The 21,683-nt window shown below is 39.6% G+C and overlaps 1 protein-coding gene across 1 annotated transcript in view; it reads left to right on the top strand.

Annotated features, from left to right (window-relative positions):
• Positions 1–21,683, top strand: part of VPS41 (VPS41 subunit of HOPS complex) — an 828,363-nt gene that overhangs the window by 352,155 nt on the left and 454,525 nt on the right. The window contains exons 6-7 of the mRNA XM_085607440.1: positions 16,062–16,124; positions 17,430–17,495. Coding sequence (XP_085463566.1) covers positions 16,062–16,124; positions 17,430–17,495 — 129 coding nt within the window. The remainder of the gene's footprint in view (positions 1–16,061; positions 16,125–17,429; positions 17,496–21,683) is intronic.

Raw genomic sequence — 21,683 nt, forward strand, 5'->3', positions numbered from 1 at the left:
TCTACAAAATTGGATTTTGCGCGCAGGATTTCTGCGCGTTGTTAATTTCCAACTTCAGACACAGACATAAAGACGCATATCCATAACGAATATATTTTGCACATTATGGAATTCATTGATGCTCAATTATTTATTAGTTTATCAGAAGAATAAAGTGGAGCGCAATAGACACATTTAATAAATGTGAAATCAATATATGTGCAGTCCCCTAACAAAAAACCCTGCCACGTACATCTTCAGCAGATGGACATATATCAAATGTGTCATGCAGCTAACAATTATCAGTATCCCTGTGAAACGTGGAGCTATGACATATCGAGGTTCTAATGATTGATTTTTTACCACGGAAGAGTGCCTTTTTGTTATTGTTTTAGTCCAGTATTGCTTCTCTGTGATAACCTTCTATTCTTGTGCCTTTAATAAATGAGATGCCCAAAAATGGAGTCGAAGAAATTATTTTAACATTGCCTGGGTACAGTCCTTATGCTTTTCTGAACTGCTAGCGTTTTTTATGGGCTTTTATTTGTGCTTTGTTATGTAAATTGCAAAATGTATATAGTGATGGTCCGGAAGCGATCTTATAAGGAAAACAATGCTGTACCAGTGGTTGACATGAAAAAACCAAGATATAGCCCCTTACATGTTTTACTACAAGTCAATTCTGGGGTAATATAATTGTAAAATATTACATCTAGCATTGCAGATTTCAGATATACACAAACTTTAAATAGTTCTGGGAATGCTCGATCTAAAAAATGGTGCATCAATACCACTTTTGGTCCTGTAGCCCATCCACCCCATTGTTTCTGTCCATTAACTTGTCAATGAGATGGATAGGCCCAAGTGCAACCCTTCAGAGATCATTTTCCAATGTTTCCTCCATGGAGTCTTACTGGAACTTGTGCAGCCTTTAACATATGTTTCACACCTACTATCCACAGATAGCATCTGCCTACTTTTTAGCTGTTTCCTTGAACTTTACTCACTTCCTGAGGCGGCAAAGCCTAGCCCTTCTTCGAACGTGTTATCATACTGTTAGGTTCTGTATGGAAACTGCAAAGCAACAAATGACTGCAACTGTATTGGTTATGAAGTAAAAGAATTATATATACAGCATCCCTTGTAGATCGAATGCTGCTGTTCACCAGAAGAGGCTGGCCCTCAAGCACTTTTGGCATCTGTTAAAAATAAGCGAAGGCTCAGATAATATTGGCTGCCTACTTCTAATCTTCCCTCAGTGTTAAGCCTGTGCTTGTCTTCCGAGCAAACAAACTGCAGGCAGAGAATGTAGACCGAAGTTTCCTAGGTGGTCTTTGACGGTGGCAAACAGGGAGTCTGATTGGTCCAGTTTTGTTGTAGTACCTTGCACATGACCTTTCTGGAGAACAAACCAAAATATTTTCACCAACCTGTAGCCAAAGGTAGCAATATATTGTTATGTTTCCCAGTGATGGAACTCATAATAGCTTCCTGGGCGAATCGGGAATGCCCCAACTCTCCACAGAAATATTTTCTGTTATGCGTAACACATCAAGCAGAACATCTCCCCATTGTTTTTGCTATGTAGGCCAATGGGCCGGGCCAGGTAAACAGCCATGGCCTGAGATATATAAGAACAAAAAACTGGAGGTCTGGAAAGATCCAAACCACACGTGATGCACAGCTCAGGACCTTGAGGTCTCAAACGTTTTAAACACGATTAACTCAAATACAACAATCTGTATAAACAAGATGAATTACAACACCATGTTGTAGCATTTGAAAAAGTAAGACTTGTATTTAACACAAATGTAAATGATAATATATAAACATCATTCCATCCTCATGAATTGGCAAAATCATATCATAGGAAGTACATGCATTGAATAATATGAGAGGATGTAAATCCAATTTTACAACATACACTCCAATCTAAAAGCATCCCTATGCATTTTGGGTTAATCTGAACCCTTCTTCAGGGAAATGGTGTCATAGACGAGGAGTTGATTTTGTATAAATCCACCGTTTGGAACTGAAACAAAGTTGAGAATAAACCATAAGAACTCTTGTGTAGTACATTGCAATGAACTGAATTAGGATTTGCACTCAAGCTGCGGAATTAGTGCCCCAGATCCCGTGCATCAGTGAGAATGTGTGAAACTATGCTCTGTGCGGCTAAATCTGCCTAACCACAGTTATACTAATGGAAAAAACACGAACGTGAGGGTGAAACGAAGAAGGAGTGTAACGAAGCTGAGGAAACAAAGTGCCTGAAAAGGTGTGTAGTGTACAGACGTGAAAGGCTAAAAAGCTGTAAACACCTAACCCAGGTAAATGAACAAAATTAAAGACTCATGTAGAGAAATTATGAATGTAGTAAAGAGCAAACTGTATAGAGTCTCTCCACTTACCCGACTCCAAAAAACGGCATTTAACACAAATCGAGAAACCTATCATTATCCCGCCTTAATTATCTGAAAAAGACGGTTAGAACAGTCCCGTATTAGAAGTACAACCGGACACCCGTGAACTCGATGTCAGAGCTTACCCGATGTAAAAAGTATGCAGTATCTCTATCGAAATCCAGGTAGGCTGGAAGGGTAAACAAGATCATTACTGGATCTGTCTTAGTACGAAACAGAAGTAAAGTGAAAAAAGTAAAAGAAAAAGTACACAATTACGTACGCGCTCACCTCAGTTGTTAATGGAGTCAAACTTTCGTGTTCGATGTTGCCACCGACTGCGTGCGTGTCAACGTATACGTATACGCTGCGTATTTAAAGAGACAGTCTGAAAGGCGCGGGTGAACCAAAAAACTAAAGCAAAAGCTTTATTGAGCGCGACGTCAACAATACGGGAGGACAAAAGGTAGTTCTCCCTTATTAGCGTGATGTTGAAGCCAGCTACAAATGTCTTGAATCGGGTACTGGAAAAGTACTCATTTCGATATGGAAGAATATAACAAAATGTAGTAGATCTCAAGAGAGTCCTAGAAATCTACCAGTGTGGTGAGATAGAAAAAAGTGTGAAAGAAATAAACGCAACAGACAATGAGTGCAAATCCTGTACATGTAAAAGAACTGAGAACCAAGATAGTAAATGTGTACAAACAAGACAGTGAAGATACATGTATAATGCATTATAAATTATATCGTACAAAAGAGCGTACATGATAATAGTAGATTCCAGGGGCCAACAAACCTGAATAAAGAAACATGTATTTGTCATGAAACCTGTGACATGAATTACAAGAAGCATAAAAGTTCATAATGATCGTTCAGACCCCCAGGGATCACTGTACCTAAATGTTTAATCCAAAAAGTCTCTTTACGAGCTAACACAGTCTGTAGATCTATACCTGGGATTGCCTCTATTTTTTCTAAAATAGTAAACCACAGTTGGGGTATTGTGTGTGAGTTGTGTACCCATTGTACTGCTAAACATGACTTTGGGTTTTTGTTCCGTATAGTACTTTTGTGTTCCACTATACGTGTTTTGATTTTTCCAGAAAAGATACTGCATACCTTTTACATCGGGTAAGCTCTGACATTGAGTTCACGGGTGTCCGGTTGTACTTCTAACACCGGGACTGTTTTAACCATTTTTTCAGATAATTAAGGCGGGATAATGATAGGTTTCTTGATTTGTGTTTTATAGAATACTCGGGTTAAATGCCGTTTTTTGAGTCGGGTAAGCGGAGAGACTCTATACAGTTTGCTCTTTACTACATTCATAATTTCTCTACATGAGTGTTTCATTTTGTTCATTTACCTGGGTTAGGTGTTTACAGCTTTTTAGCCTTTCACGTCTGTACACTACACACCTTTTCAGGCACTTCGTTTCCTCAGCTTCGTTTCACTCCTTCTTCGTTTCACCCTCACGTTCGTGTTTTTTCCATTAGTATAATTGTGGTTAGGCAGATTTAGCCGCACAGAGGATAGTTTCACACATTCTCACTGATGCACGGGATCTAGGGCACTAATTCCGCAGCTTGAGTGCAAATCCTAATTCAGTTCATTGCAATGTACTACACAAGAGATCTTATGGTTTATTCTCAACTTTGTTCAGTTCCAAACGGTGGATTTATACAAAATCAACTCCTCGTCTATGACACCAATCCCCTAAAGAAGGGTTCAGATTAACCCGAAATGCATAGGGATGCTTTTAGATTGGATTTAAGTTGTAAAATTGGATTTACATCCTCTCATATTATTCAATGCAGTACTTCCTATGATATGATTTTGCCAATTCATGAGGATGGAATGATGTTTATATATTATCATTTACATTTGTGTTAAATACAAGTCTTACTTTTTTAAATGCTACAACATGGTGTTGTAATTCATCTTGTTTATACAGATTGTTGTATTTGAGTTAATCGTGTTTAAAACGTTTGAGACCTCAAGGTCCTGAGCTGTGCATCACGTAAGGTTTGGATCTTTCCAGACCTCCAGTTTTTTGTTTGATTGCACTGGGGTTCGGGCTACACCCTATCACGTGATCGCACGCTTTACTTGGATATATTATTCATTCACATTCTTTAACAGGCAGAGTTTTAAAAAAACTCTCAGAAGAGGTGTGCAGGCCCATCTAGTTTTTTGCTGAGATATATAAGACCATTCATATTTGGAAGTAAAATAGAGCACTTTCTGTCCACTTGATCAAGATCAACTTGAGACGTTTCCTTTGTGCTTAACCCAAGTGCCCGTTTGGTAAATCATGCTCCCATAAAGTCAAAAGCCTTAACTTTGTACAGATTTTTTCCATTTAGGAATTTTTTTATCTAATTTAAATTTCTTCCAAACTTAGTCTCATAGATTTTATTCAGTCATTGTTGACAATGGGGAATTTGATAATTCGTTTTGGGAACCCGGATGAGGGCTTGGCTACACCATCAAAAATTGATCCTATATCTGACGAGTCAGATTCTTGACCAGATGCGCCATGACCTTGTGACTCTACAGTGCCTCTAAAGCTACTACGTAATGTGCTAACTCCTCTTTGTAGCATAATTAATGAGGATAAGGAATTAAAGAGGATTCAGTTGGCAGAGAGGGAAAGTCTAATAGAGAATGGGACATCATGAGAATTGGAACAATTATATTATACTGAACTATGGTTCATCTAAATGTTTTGTGCAGGACTCACCCGAGATGAAATAAGATCACTAAATACCATGATCAATAAGGCATCCATGATGGTCAAACTGGAAACTAAGCAAGGGTATAATAATATTTTCTGTTTGATACATAAACAAGTCCCATATTACAGTGATCAAAATGCTATATTTTAGGAACCTATAAGAAGAGGACATTATGATGAAATACTCTCTATTAGCATCACCAGATGGTATAAGAAATAATGGAATACTTAAAGATATTCCCCCAAAACGTGTACAGAACAAACTAAATCTGACTTTGTACTGTCAGCAGCTAGTTAGAGATACTGCAAAACCTTGTCTTTTCTGTGTATGGTTGCAAACCGCACAACTTCGATTGAAAGTCTCTGCTACACACTCATTGATGAAAGTTACCGGTGCACTTGTAGTCATGGCTTAACATTGAGGGTGGTTGTGGTGAGACGTTGAAATGCAATCAGACCACAAAAAATAAGGCCCGACTGCCTTCAGACGACATTATAAAAACCTGGTTTCAACCAAATGTATAAACTCAGGAACACGTTTTACCCAAGGATTAGAGCTCCTCCTTCCCTTGATGCCCAGGTGGGAGAATGATTGTCCAGTCACCAACAGAAACAGGACAATATTGCATCAGACACATCTGAGCACAGCATTGTAAACACAGGCCACACACTGAAATTCATAAAGAAGTATACCTTCAAAGTTGCTATAGAAAATATGCAGGGACTTTAAAAAAGAAGGCTGATACCTGTCGGCTGAAGGCCAATTCTAGCTCTTCTGTTCCTCAACAAGAGAGATTATTCTTAGCAGTCGTAGATCTAGATGACAGAGAAATTCACATTCCAATTTACAAAAACCACATAAACCGCCTCTGTTGCCTAATGCTCGAACACATTATCCAATAAAAATGCTGCCAATCCACTTGAACATTTGCTCAAAGTGTCTTCCCCTACTAGTAGTTGATTGGGTTTTTCCTTACTAGCACGATCTGTCTCTTAGAGGAACAATTTTGGCATCGTTAGTAATTTTAGCTCTTTCGAATACACAGAGCATGTTAGTTAACTTTAAGAAATATTGTTTGAATAAATATGAAAATATATATTGATAGTCACATATTGCAATTCAAGGAATGTGCATGTCCACCCATCAGATCGAAGCTTGCAAACTTTACTGAATGAATAAAAGGTCTTAAGCAGATAAAACACCATTACTCTCAGCCATTTCTTTCCCCTGCTCGTAAATGACCATTATGCATCATCTATCCAATCAATTCCTCACTCCTGGTTTAAAATGCAATTCTTCCAAGAACATTTGGAATTGAGAGTGTGAGCAAGTGTGTGAATATTTTTACGGTTAGTCAAAAACATATATCTAAATCTGGAAGAAACATCTATGGATTGAGGGACCTTTACATAGCAATAATCACAGATGCTTCTGTTTTTTTAAGAGAGAACTACATATGTGTGAGCTGACTACCAAAAGCCACCAGACACAGGAATAGAGAAATCTCGCTATAACTATTTTAGAGCTCAAGAGTAGGTAACTGGTACTACAACCATTTGTACCAAACATCTAGGGCCTAAAAGTGAAAACACTCATTCTATGTTAGATTTAAAATCAGGGTAGGACGAGGTCACTCAGGCCCTTCATCAAAGCTTAAGTATTGTGTATTTTTCACATCATTCATCCGATTTTGGAACACTTACCAGGTTTAGTGAGCAACCTAACAAGTGCCTGAAGCATTGACCTAGGAATGTACCTTCAGTGGGAATTTTATGGAGCAAAAGTGCATCAATGGTTTGCCATATGGAGCAAGCCTCCGATAGCCCTCTTTGTTAACCAAGAAGAATGTAACTTCAGACTGTTTGAAAACTGATATTAAAATCATAACGTTCTAGTGGAGACATTTTGACGCTCTGGTTAGAATTATTGGCCAATGCTTACCTATGGACAGTTTTAAAAGCCTCTAACAGCATTAAATGAGACTGTACCGAGCCTTCATTTTACTTGAGATATTGGGCTGTGATCAGGGCCGTCTTAACAGCATTATAGATCTCTGGGCAAAGCAGTGCACTGGGCCCTGCCTACACAACCACTCACAGAAATAAACATGTTTAACAGAAAATGTGTGTTAAATTCTGGTCTGCATGGGGCCCCTATGCTCGTGAGGCCCTCGAACAGCTGTCCAGCGTGCCCATGCATTAAGACAGCAATCTACAGTTTCCTGGTCTTGTCTTTATTTCGGACAAAAAGAGGTAAAAGGATTACAAATACAGGAATACATAAGCATCCGATCAGCATTATTATCTACAAAGTCTTATAATAGGTCAAATTATCCTTATTTCACATTTATCCTTATTTCACAGTCTAGTAGCGACCAATTACTGTGGCATACATTGTGATACATAATTCATTTCCATAAAAAATTGTGTTAAATATTTGAACTTAAGATGATGCCTCAGATACTGAAATCAGCTCTCCTCATCCAAAGCTCCCACCCATCCTGAAGGATACTGTATCCAGTCACCTAGTCACAGGTAACCAAACAGCTGCACCTCTAGCCCAAGCTCTCCTCCCTTTACAGAGATATAAACTCTCTTCCAGTAGAATGTTGCCAGGAATCTGGCTTTTCGCTGCCAACATAAGGGGGTCTGGGTCCTGCCGTGCTGCTGCAATGTGTATTTGTTTGACTGCAAGAGACACACTTACTGCACTTCCTGTACACGGTCATGTCCGAGACACCCCATTCCCAGTGACTGTACATATCTGTGTCATGTGCTGTTTGTTTTTCTGCAGGGAGACACAGAATTTGTTAGTATTTTTATGAGTAAGTGAACTTGAGTGTTTTTAACTGTATAGGTGAGTAAATTTTACTGTGATTAATTATTTGCATGACTGACTAGATGTGTCAGTACCTCAATGGATGATTGGCGGTGTGTGAGTGTCTATATAGGTGTATAAATGCACAGAATGACTGTAAGTATGAGTGACTGTACAGGTGAGTGAGTGGAGATGTAAGTAGACTTAAAAGTCAATGAGTGGGTGAGTAGTTATTGGTATTGGAGTATCTATGGTTGTCAAAATGTCCGTCTGAAATTTTGAGGCGGTGTATCAAAGGTTATATTAGGGTCTGAGAAGATGCACTAATTATCACATGGATGACATCATCAGTGATGTCATCAGTGATGTCATTTGAGATGTCATCAGTGATGTCATCAGTGATGTCACTGACCATGTCATGAGTGATGTAGTATGTGACGTCATCAGCAGTGCATTGCGGGGGCGCGAGTTATAGTTAGCTGAACTAACTATAACAGGGGAATTTCTAGGGTTTTGTCCGAGGGAAATGTCCAGCTAACTATAACACCCCTGAAACCTATGTTTTTTTCAGTGAATTTCTAAGGTTTTTTAAATGCCAATTCCTAACTATAACGCCCCTGAAACCTTTGTTTTTTTTCAGTGAATTTCAAAGGTTTTTTAAATGCCAATTCCTAACTATAACGTGCATGAAACCTATGGTTTTTTCAGTGAATTTCAAAGGTTTTTTAAATGCTAATTCCTATCTATAACTTATCTCTGAAGATATCATGAAAAGCATTCTTTTTTAAAAGTAGGGTGCACATTAGTTTTGTGGAAAAGCATCTTTGTGATTGGTTAAGAAAAAGCAGTTTCAATGTGGAGTACATATCATAGGATAAAATTTGCTCAGCTCAACCACACCTGCTACTTGCATTTGGAAGGCACTGTTCGAACTTAAAAGAATCGTCAACGTTTAACCTGCACGTGTCGTTAAATGTTCAAGAAAATGTTACAAAAAAATATCGTAAAGTTTTAAAAAATTTATGAACTTTTAACCTGCACATATTGTAGAATGTTCTAGAAAGTGTGTTGATAGAATACGTTGCACTTCTGACTTCTATGTGTTGTTGAATATTAAAAAAACGGTTCATATGGAAAATTAAAAAGAAACCAATAGAGAAGTTTTGAAACCTAAAAGAATCAAGGAACTATTCTAATTTATTCTTTACATGTATTTATGTGTGCAGCAACAAAATTATAGACACAACAGCACTAGGAAGAGGAAGAAGCAGGGAGTGGGGGGAGGGGGGGAGATGGGCAGACTGGCACACATGCACAATTAAGTACAACACACATATAGACTAACAATGGCCAAGATGAAACACACCAACAAGGAGCACAAGTCACACAACCTCCCAACATCACACCACTGAACGAGCATAGAAGTGAAAACCACGCTGCATTCATACAGGATGTGTACAAAGGCCAGTCGTTGGTGTTGTGGGATGTCTGCGACCGTGGTCATCATGGATGAGATGCCCAGCATGTGGCACATGGTCGAGTTCACTGTGTGTTATATTGCCAAACGGCTGCTCCTCCCTCCCACGAGCCCCCACACTTTTGTACGGTGAGCTGTTGTATCTCTTGCACTCGTACGGCACGCCATTGTAATGCTTATTTGCGCATGTCCTGCTACATTCCAACTACAACATCACAGTGCCGTTTGGAGGTGGTGCATGCCACTTTACAACATCGACTGCTGCGGCTCTTGTAACAGGCCACACCAGAACACAGAGACACACTTACTGCACTTCCTGTACACGGTCATGTCCGAGACACCCCATTTCCCTTGCTGGATAGGCACACCCCTGCACTGACCTGTGAACGACAGACCAGCACACACCAGTTGTGCATGCAGGAGGATGCGTACGTAGCTACACATCCAGGCTCACTGCCAACGCTGAGGTGACAGCACATTGTGATGTTGCAGGGCTCTTGCCTATCATGCTAAGACAATGACCACAGGGACACACTTACTAAGATGTGGGTTTGGGGGGCATTGGCGGTCCTGAAGTTGTTGAGATGAGTCTTCTGGCCCTCATGGGTATCCCTGTATCATGCTCATTGACTCTATGGCACCTGTGGGTGTTCTGGTGTGGCTCTTGGCTGTGTTCCCTTTCATGGTGCAGGTAGTTGTCCTGCTTAACACCAGCAGAACGCAGGTGCAAAATCCCCGGTGCTAACGTGTCTTATCGCCGGAATTTGTTTCGCATTGCAATTGGTGTGAAAGTTGTGATGTGATTTTTTTCGTGTGCACAACAATATACGAACTGAGCAGTGTATCTCGTCAAGATCCAGCACCTGACGCACTATTCCCAATCAATATAAATACAATGAGATTTCTTAATAGATTTTGTGTGTACACTGTAAGTGCAGCCAATACCTCAGTGCCATACAATACAGGATTTTAGTATTTAGAATAAATCGCAAAGGTGCACTTCGTGTCTTTTTGCACAGGAACGGCTACTCTCCATTTCATTATCAGCACTTTATCGGAAGTAAAGTTGAGATAAATCTAACACACTATTCAGAAGTTGGTGCAAACTGCAGATATCACCAGTATTCCAGTGATAAGTGCCCCAAAATGTAACACCATGGTGGACTCCATCAAATAACAGTAATAAGAACAAGAAAGAGTCACACAGCAGTTAAGAGAACAACCAAAAACATTCTTAATTTTTTTTTCAAACTTTATTTTTTATAATAATAAATATATAAACGATAAACTATTTTCAAACTTTATTTTTTATTAACATAAATATAAACAATAAACTAATAAACAAAATGTAACAACAATAATACAAAACAGCAAGGCGGAACACTCCTGTGGGAACCACGGATGTCGACGACAGACCTGGAAAATCAGAAAGATTGTTAAAAAAAAAAACAACATGGTATTCTCAACAAAATACCACAAGAAACAAATCACAGATTTATAACATTTTGTTAGCTGTATGCATTTTATATGTTTAATTTACAAAAACTGTAAATGTTGCCGCTTTAAAATATTTACCGAATCTGAGGAAATTTTTTTGCAGAAGGCCCCACGCCCACAACGTTTTTCTTCAGTGGTGAAGAAATTTTTCACTTTTTCCAAAGGGCAAACAAAGACCAATGCCACCTTCATTCGCAAGATTTGCCAAAGAGTTCTGTTACGAGGGGATCCTAACAAAAAATACTCGTGCGGCACAGCAAGTATGATGAAACACCTAAGGACCCTTCATCCAAACAATCTTGCACGAGAAGAGTGCAAACAGATGAGAAACACTCCTGTTCTGTATCTGTAAAAAAGAATCACAAATAAATGTATATTAATAACTTTCAAATTTATACTATTCCATTACTGCACAAACACATTTTATATAAAAACTGACTAAGAAACGATAGCCCTGAACCACAAGTGTGACGATCGTTAAAACATTACATGCATTGTGCATACTACTTTGAAGCAGTTCATGCCCTAAAGCCTACCTCACTAAAAGACTACATGCTAACTGACTAAATGATTACAGTACTATAAGGAGACACACTGGGTGAGTGACAGGGTGTTTGCTAGAAGAGTATAAATACTAACTAGGGAATTGAAGGTGTGAAACACAACTGTGTAGGTGATTAGATGACTGCATCCATACTGCATAGGCATTTAAAGCAGTCCATGTGCTAAGGCCTGACTCACTGCATGACTACTTGGGTACTGACTGAATGATTAGAGTACAGCAAGGAGAGTACCTAGGTGAATTTATAAGTGCTAGGCTTTTCGCACAGGGAATGGATTAGTACTTGGTACTGAATGGGTCACTAGAGGAGTGCAAAGGCAGTCACAAGTGCTGGACTGTATGGATACTGACTAGGAAATTGAAAGTGTGAAAGACAAGTGTCTAGGTGGTTAGAAGACTGCATGCATAGTGCATAGGGGTTTGAAGCAGTCCATGTGCTAAGGCCTGGCTCAGTGTATGAATACTTAGGCACTGACTGAATGATTAGAGTACTGCAAAGATAGTATCTTGGTGAATTTATAAGTGTTTGGGTTTTAGCACAGTGAATGGATTAGTACATGGTGCTGAATGGGTCACTAGAGGACTGCAAAGGGAGTGACAGGGTATTTCCTGGAAGTGTATGGATACTGACTAGGGAATTGAAGGTGAGAAAGACAATTGTGTAAGTGGTTAGAGGACTGCATGCATAGTGGACAAGGGTTTGAAGCAGTCCATATACTAAGGCCTGGGTCACTGGATGAGTACTTGGGTACTGACTGAATGATTAGAGTACTGCAAGGAGAGTGCCTGGGTGAATTTATTAGAGTTTGGCGCAGTGAAAGGATTAGTACATGATGCTGAATGGGTCACTAGAGGAGTGCAAATGGAGTGACAGGGTGTTTGCTGGAAGTGAACGGATACTGACTGGGGCATTGAAGGTGTGAAAGACAAGTGTGTAGGTGTTTAGAGGACTGCATGCATAGTGGATAGGGGTTTGAAGAAGTCCATGTGCTAAGACCTGGCTCAGTGCATGAATACTTAGGCAGTGACTGAATCATTAGAGTACTGGAAAGAGAGTGTCTTGGTGAATTTATAAGTGTTTGGGTTTTGGCACAGTGAATGGATTAGTACATGCTGTTGAATGGGTCTCTAGAGGACTGCAAAGGAAGTGACAGGATGTTTCCTGGAAGTGTATGGATACTGACTAGGGAATTGAAGGTGTAAAAGACAAGTGTATAGTATGTTAGAACACTACATGCATACTGCATAGACATTTGAAGCAGTCTATTTGGTACTTAGAAACTGCCTAAATAATCAGACTACTTCTAGGACAGTGCTTAGGTAAAACTTTTAAATTTTCAGTTCTGCCACAGTGAACAGAATAGTACATGGTACTGCACCTTAGTGTCAAACCCTGACTCATGTTATCAATGCATAAGCAAAGACTAGCTTCTAATGCTACTAAAACTTGACAACATGAGAAGTTTTAGATTAGTTATCTCTCAGCAAATACACGATGTTACCAAATGCTTCTCTCACAGTGGTTCTCAAATGCACACAGACTCACAGTGTGATTCTAGACAACAACCACTATACCTAGGAGTTTACCACAAATCATTCACTACTGTGGAAGTGGTAAGCGAACTGCACACAATCTTCATGTTTCAGGACTGCCCTTTTATGTCAAAGCCTGTCTCATACAATCAAAGCATAAGCAAAGACTGGCTTCTAATGCTACTAAAACTTCACAACATGACCGGTTTTAAAACAGATTTCTGTCAGCAAATACACGATGTTACCAAATGCTTCTCTCACAATCCTTACCCAAATGCACACAGACTCACAGTGTGATTTTATACAATCAACACTATCCTAGGAGTTTACCAAAACTCATTCACTAGTCTGGAAGAGTTAATGGTACTGAACACAATCTACATATTTAAGTATAGCACATCAGTGTCAAAGCATGACTCATTTAATCAACGCATAAGCAAAGACTGGATTCTAATGCTACTAAAACTTCACAACATGACAGGTTTTAAAAAAGTTATCTGTAAGCAAATACATGATATCACCAAATGCTTCTCTCACACTGATCCCAAATACACACTAACTCACACTGTGATTCTAGACATGCACCACTATCCCTAGGAGTTTACCAAAACTCATTTACTACAGTGCAACTGGTAAGTGAACTGCACACAAGCTACATATTTCAGGACTGCACTTTTCTGCCCAAGCCTGACTCATTTAATCAAATCATAAGCCATAACTGTCTTCTAATGCTACTAAAACTTCACAACATGACAAGTTAAAACAGTTATCTGTCAGCAAATACACGATGTTACCAAATGCTTCTTTCACAGTGGCTCCCAAATGCACACAGACTCACTGTGTGATTCTAGACAAACAACACTATCCCTTGCACTATACCAAAACACATTTCTTCATCTAGAAGTAGTACTACATTTTAGTATAGAAACATAACATAACTCATTTCACAAATTCATAAACAATGACTGGTTTCTAATTCTACCAAAATATAAAAACTGCACAGTTATCTGTTTACAAACACATGAAAAACACAAATGCTTATCACAGAATGGTTTCTACAAGCACACACATTGTAGAGAAAAAAAGTACTCCCTAAACTTTAGCAGGAAAAATACATTAGTCTGATTAAAATCAAAATAGTCTACACACATCCCCTCACAATTAAATAACTAGTCTTTCAAGTTCTTTTGTAGATTAAGAAGTATATCAATCACTCACCATATTTTCTTTTACAGAATCTCTGCACTGTGCACCTCTCAGCAAAAGCAAAGAATTAAAAAGTTTCCCTTTCATTTTCCACACATATACATGTAAACATCAAATCACAATCCTTCGCACATAAACTCAAAAGCAAGCACACATTTCTATTGGTTAAACATTTCAACCCTTTCCAACTGAAATACATTTCAACCGTTCCCAGAATCTGCCTTCTGACTGTTACCATAGAAACAGGTCATGGAACACTGCACTGAGCTCACAGGTCACAAGTTCAGCACACAATGTTCCTACACAAGACATGAAGTGTGCTTGACTTCTCAACATATCAGCTTATCATATATAATGTTCCTTACAATCTGTTTTTGTTAACCAATAACAATCATACCTTTAAAAAACAGAAATATACACCCTACCTTTCAGTGTATAAAGTTGTCATACAACCAATGATTTCTTGTCGTTTTTCAAAAAACGTTGCCGTGGATCCGCGCACCCACCGCGAGAGAATCCGTGCATCCAACGTGATAGGATGTGCGCACCGTGCGCGCATTTCCCCGTGTTTTTTATTTTTAAAAAGGGGGCCCCAGGGGGACATTCTGGGACCCCCTAAGCACCTCTAGAGGGTCAGAGTATTTCCACTCTGCCCCCTTTATATGTTTTACACACTTTTTCGCCTTCCATCTTCTGCCTCGCTTCTACCGAGGCAGAAAATGTCCGCCAACAGTTCCTGGTTTCGAATGTAGAGGGACACTCGACAGCCAATTAGCATTCAGCGTGCGATCGGGAAGGTGCGCTCTCGGTTCGGGAGGGTGCGCTTACGGTGCGGGTAGGGTCCGCGGATCCTCCCAGGCCATAGATATCACCAACTTTTTTACCCTAATTTTCTCAGGAACTACTGAACAGATTCACACCATATATGCAAAAGGCACGAGTCCGAACTGAGGACTACCTCTTTGCCAAATTTGGTGTCATTCCATTCAGCGGTTCGGGCTGTAGCTGCAACAACAGATCCTATGGGAAATTGCATGGGGAAAACGCGTTTTGGGACCCCCCTTTTTTCTCGGCCCCCGCTTGACGCATCACCGCAAAACTTTCAGGGTAGGAGCGGAGCAGAGCTGGCCAAAAGTTTGGACAATTTCGCGAAGATTCGTCAACCGGCGCCAAAGATATTCCCAATAGAATGTTGTGGATTTCCTATGGAAAATAGGTCCTAACTATAACTATCTACTGGCGACCGCCAGTACATAATATAAATATATATATATATATATATATATATATATATATATATATATATATATATATATATATATATATATAGTTTAGTAGTGAGATGTGAAATTAGGGAATGGAATGTATACATTCTGTCAGTCGACTATAGCACTAGCAGGGAAACGTTAATATAAAGTACATTCATTCATCAAAGATGGCCCCTCTAGTTATACAGCAGTGTAGTTATCCTGATCTTGGAGGTTGTCAACTAAAACAGCGTAAAAAACAAAAGCATACCAAAAAGGAGGAACAAGATGCTTTGCCAATCAACAGACAGCCTGACAGATGATAGCCAAAACTAGCCACAACAGCTCTTTGGGCATTTTGATTTATTCAAACGATAAGCTAGAATATTTATTGTTTTTACTATGCCCTTTTCAAAATATGTTTTCTTTCTTGCATGTCATTCTAATGGTCACAAGGTTTTGTACAGAATGAACATATTTAAAAAGGCTGCATTGTGATCAATACAAAAATATTTTTATTTAAAGTCATTAAGTTGTGTTGTAGTAGTTGTGATTAAAAGTGTAAGCGCCTGCTAATATGCTATTTCTGTTTTGTTTTAGGTGCAGGTCTTTGGATTGTACTCCAGAGAAGGATTCCATGAAATTTTTGACTGCCCAATAAAAGTATGTGAGCTGCACCTCTATTTTATTGTTGCTTTAATAAAATTTAATGTGTAGTCCATGATGTACAATTTTTGTCTCAGCATGAACCAGCACAAGTTATAACAATACGAACAACCCTGCATTGCCATTCCTTAGTGAATGTAATGTAAGGTTGTATGCAATAATGTGCATATAGAATCATATAGATTCTATCAACACACTCTTTCGCTCTGCTCCACTCTATTTATATTATGCCACATTACATATTACCTTCTATAGTGCAAGAAACAGACTGGCGGTGTGTGGTAAGATGCACTGGCATGGGCCCACTAGTCTCACTGAAATAGATGGGAGGGAAGCTGTAGCCTGTCATGCAGACTCTGGCTTCTATCTAAAGCTCGGGACAGAGGTGAGCCAGTAGTGGAAATCATCTTTACCGAGTTGCCTTTTTCTTCCTGCTGCAGGGGGAATTGGCAAGCATCTCTCTGCCTTATTCATTACGGCTGTTCACTTACATGATTTTCAGGGCCCCCGGTTAAATTCTCACCAAAAAGATGCAAATAACACCCATTGCAAGGAAAATATTTGAAGCATGTGAGAGTAAATGAATCCTTGGACAAACCACTTGAAGTCAATAGATAGGTAAGATGTCAGCCAAGTTCTTCCTGCTGGCTGTTTTTGAAATATGTAAAGAAAATAGACAGCAGACCAGTAAGTGACATTTGTTAGAGGACAATTCTGGGCTCATGGGATGGAAGCAGAGACTCCAGATGTTCAAGGAAATAAATACCAGCAAAGCTATTTATGACTATTTCTCAGATACCACTTCTGGAAGAAATATTTGAACAAGTTATCGTTCTACAAAAATATTTGACTTTCTGACTGTAGTATTATTTTTTTTCGCAGTCAAAATATATCAACCATAAACTAAATGTTACTTGATATCTCTGTTAATATGGACATATATAAGTATAAGGCTCTAATCCCCCACTTTTCAATAGACATGCTAAGGTTTACACTGACCACTATCTTCAGAATGGTAAGTAGGTGTAGGTGACCAGCTTAACTCCTGTGCTCAATGGGAGGACGTTGACATTATATCTGAACATCACCTAATTTGAGCTGTTTCACGAAGTCCCTAAGATATTTGTGTAATTGAGTCTCCTAGTAAGAACATGTGGTCTTGTGTGAACCTCATACTTGGTATAAGAATGTGTTGTAACAAGTGACTATTATGCCTATAAATTGTATGAATTATGTCCTGATAGATACAAATATATAAGGACATTTATAATACATTATTTGATTTTGATATCCTAATTATAGATCGTTGCAGTTCATCCTCAGTTTGGACGATCCAGCTTCAAACAGTTTGTAACTGGGGGAAATAAGGTATATGCATGTTTTTGTAAACTTTTATTACTGTCATTTAAATTACATTTGCCAAAATGATCTTGCTACACCTCATGTATTTTCCCCCAATTTGATCCTACAAACCCAGAGATCATGAACATAGCACACATTTATGTTCCATCATCAATACAACTACTTGATAAAATCAAATATTTCTGCATTTGAAGCTGTTCTATACCCAACCTCTTAATTCCATTCATTTTAGCCATATCTATTGTCAAACTGTATTCAAACAATTATTACGTTCAACCATCATCTCGTAAAGATGTTCCACTAAAGGCTTTGTTCTTTGAAAGTAAGCTACCCTAGTCAACATTTCCTTAGTTATTTATACAACCTCGAAAGTAGGATTCTATGAAATTTCTAGTATGATGTGTAGAATAATCTCTGAGAATCATTATGAGACCCAGTTCTAAGCACTCACAGATGATTTCCAAACTGCCGACCACGCCGATTTGAGAAATTGACAACTACATTTTCTGAAAATGTTTATTGTGACACAGAGGAGTAAGAATGCCACAATATCAACAATACCTGTTCCAAGATGACTATCCAGTTTAGAACTAGTGGCTACACTAGAGGTACCACACTGCAGATGTAATGAATGGCAAACAGGTATCCCAGGTGGATGTGAGCGGAATAGACCTAGCACACCTCTTGATTGCCTTTTAAGATTAGCAGAAAAGAAAATGTCACAAGTTGAGGGATAGCTAGAGATGCTACAGGCATGTCTGACGGTAAATGAGTTGAAGGTTCAGAGGTTGCCCTCAGGCGGGAGATGTACAGTCATAACTGTCTGATCTGATGAAAGATTGCTATCATCTAGTACATGATGTACTGCAATTGTTACCTCCATGTGTGAGTGGAATCAACGGCTGGAGGACTATGTGAGGGCCTTAAATCTGTTTATCTTGAGTTTTGTACTATTCCATATGAATGGTGATGTGAACATAGCAGTACAGAAACGTCTTGACTTGGAGTTGTTTGCCTCAGATTTCCCTCATGCATCTGAATAGTAAAAGTAGCAAGACTGGCCTTAACGGATAAGTTACACTCCTAGTGCAGGTCTCTGCTGGTGATAGCTGTGATACAGAGGAAAACTATCACGCAGCACGGCAGTAGAGTCTTGTTCTTCACTGTCTTGAGCAAGCGCACTCAATTTATATGGCAACTCTGCAGGTGGTTCTTTGTGATCTTCTAGAATGAGGCCCTGAGACACTGGTTTGGTTTCTGACAAGGTAGAGGTTAGACTAAGAGGGAAAAAGTATGTGTTCACATACCCTTATGCTGCATGTGGTTTCATAGCAGCTCACCCCGGGTGCCTGATATTGAAAACATGGGGGAAATATGATTCTCCTGGCAAATCCTTCATTAGTTGTGAACATTTCCTGGGTCCCACATTCTTTAGGTAGGGGTGGGAGTGTTGGATTTGATGTTTGGAGAGATATTTACCCCCTTTTTCAGTCTGTGCGGATTCCTTTCTACTTATTTTCTCTCCCTCCACTCTTTGAGACTTTGACTATGGTCTAGTTCCGGGACCTTTGGAGTTTTTCTTTTCCTAAAATTGCCATTTTATGTTTTGTGTGCCTGTCACTACTAACGTTTAGTTATTCATATATTAGTGTGAGATTCTGGATTATTATTTCGGGGAGGGGGGCAGACTGTCAAAAGACTAGAAATCTAGTGGCTTTCTGGGAACATCAGGGTATCAAAGAAAAACCTGGGCTTAACCCTTGATAGCAGTGATCCAAGGCACTGGGCTATACCCCAAATAAATGTGTGTTAAGTATTTAAGCAGCCCAAAAAGAATACAGCCGAAAAAAACAATAACATTTCAGAAAAGAGAAAAAAAAAATTAATTAACTCAGATGATGCAAATTGGTCAAATTCAAGCCAAGCGACTTGGATATTTTTTGTTTTATTAAAAGGTGGAACAGTTCCAACAAAACACAAAGAGAATAATGTAAGTTAATGAGAGGTGAAAACAAAATACTGCGCAGCATAAATAAAAAAGCGACTGCACAACACACAAAGAGAACGATCAGACTGATAACAAAGAACACCAGACCATATAAATACAAATGGCTCTCAGAAATATGAAATGCTAATCCCATAACCTCATACTGACCATACAAGATGCATGACCATCCTGATACATCCACATGCACTGTCCTCACTTATACTCCAACCCACCAAACATAAAAATGAATGTAGCTCTCCATTGCAGAGTGGAGAAATTGATCCCCAATGCTGCATTTATCAGACTGCACCTGCTCACGTGGATTTGAGTTCCTCTGCACACATGAGAATAAAGCAAGCACTCAGACACCGTCCTGGGCAGCAAAGAGCAAAATAAAAGGCATATGCGTGTGTTCTGGTTGACAAAGTCCAACTAAGACATCCGCATAATGTCTGAAGGCTATACAAATTATTAGCATAGTCACAACAGTGGATTAACATAACAACACACAAGACAATGCCAGGTCTCCATCCTCATGATGACTCCAATGACATGCTAATGTATTTAGCATTTGACACAGCAGAACTAGATGCAAGTCTGCTCCTTTCTGTATTTCTTCCATTCTAACAGCATTATGTGACGAAGTTATATTAATCTGTACTCAACCATTTAAGGACCAAGCAACCAAGCAAGTCATGCTGTTAAACTTTTTTTTTTCAAATCCACATCACATAGCACAAACCTTGGCATGCATAATTACTGTGATAGTTTGTCTTCACAGGTTTTTGTATGATTGATTCTCTAATGAGAACACATATGTTTGAAATTGGGTTACCGGTTGAGTGAGGAGAAACCCTACTCAAGCAGCAACCACAATGTCTGTCAGGGTGAAAAACAAGCAAACCCCAAATTAATCAGTGCACAACCCTCTGTAGCTTGGCACAAAGCAGTCAGGCTTAACTTAGAAGCAATGTTTAAAGTAATTATGCCGCACTTCACACAGTAATAAAGTGAAAACCCAACACAAGAAAAATCTCACACCAATTTAAAAAACAATTAGTAAAACTTAAACCATCTTAGATCAAAACGATAAAAATCCAATCAGTGGGACCTGAGGGATGCAATTCTAAAGTTTTAAGTAAAAATAGTGCGTAGAAGCACAAAGCGCCAACTGTGGTTATTTGGTCATGCCTGACCAGGACCAAGTCACAAGTTCAGGCTGACCACTATGGACTGTGTGCCGGATACAGGGACCAAGTTAGGCCCGCTAAACAAAGTACCTTAAATCATGGTTGCGTTGCGTTCCAAGATCCTGTGTTAAGGATGCATTGTGCAATGGTGGTTCTGATGAGCTGCAATATGAGGTCCTGCGTTGTCGTTGAGGATACTGTCGGTGAGGGGCTTGCAATGCAAAGCCAACATCGAGGTTGCGCAGAGGCGGATCCAAGGAGTCTGCGGCTGTGATGTCCTGCATTGGGAATGCGTCGTGCAGCTGCTGTTCTGAAGAAGAGCTACAAGGTGATGCGTTGCGTTGATTCTGACCACAGGACCACAGCTAGGCTGGCAGGGCACCTTCAGGCCCACTTCCAAGGATCCAAGACTGGGGTGGCACAACTTGGGGCTCAAGTCTTATGGCAGCCTGTGTTCAGGTTCTGGGTTCAAGGTGATTGAAGTTTTTTCTATCCCTGAGGTCCTTATCAGGAGGCCAGCCAACTACCCTTTGAAGTCGCTCTGGTGGTCCTAGGATCAACATGCAGGTCTAGTCCTTTCACTCAGGCAGCAGAGAAGCAATTCTTCTTGCAGTCCAGCAGTCCTTCTGAGTCTTCCACAGGTCCAGGGGTCTACTGAAGAGTTGGGTCTGAGGGTCCGATATTTATAACTGGTGCCCACTTTGAAGTAAGTGAAGGTTCTGGAGGTTTTTACTCCAAGAGGGTTTGGAATTTCATGACTCCCTGCCCAGGCCCCAGACTTTTTGAGGTCATGATAGACCAGTGTCAATCCCTTTGTGAGTGTGCTCAGGCAGAGTCTTTGAGATATGCAAGTGTGGCTCCTCTTCCTCATCAAGTGAGAGATGGCCCATCCTGCCAACACCTATCCTCCTTTGTCTCACTGTCTTGGAGCAATATACAAAGACCAACGTCCATCTACACATAGTCACATGACCCAGGAAATAGGCTGCAGGCACCAAATGGTTGGAATAAGAAAAT

The sequence above is a fragment of the Triturus cristatus genome, chromosome 5_2 (assembly GCF_964204655.1).
Source record: "Triturus cristatus chromosome 5_2, aTriCri1.1, whole genome shotgun sequence".
Lineage (NCBI taxonomy): Eukaryota > Metazoa > Chordata > Amphibia > Caudata > Salamandridae > Triturus > Triturus cristatus.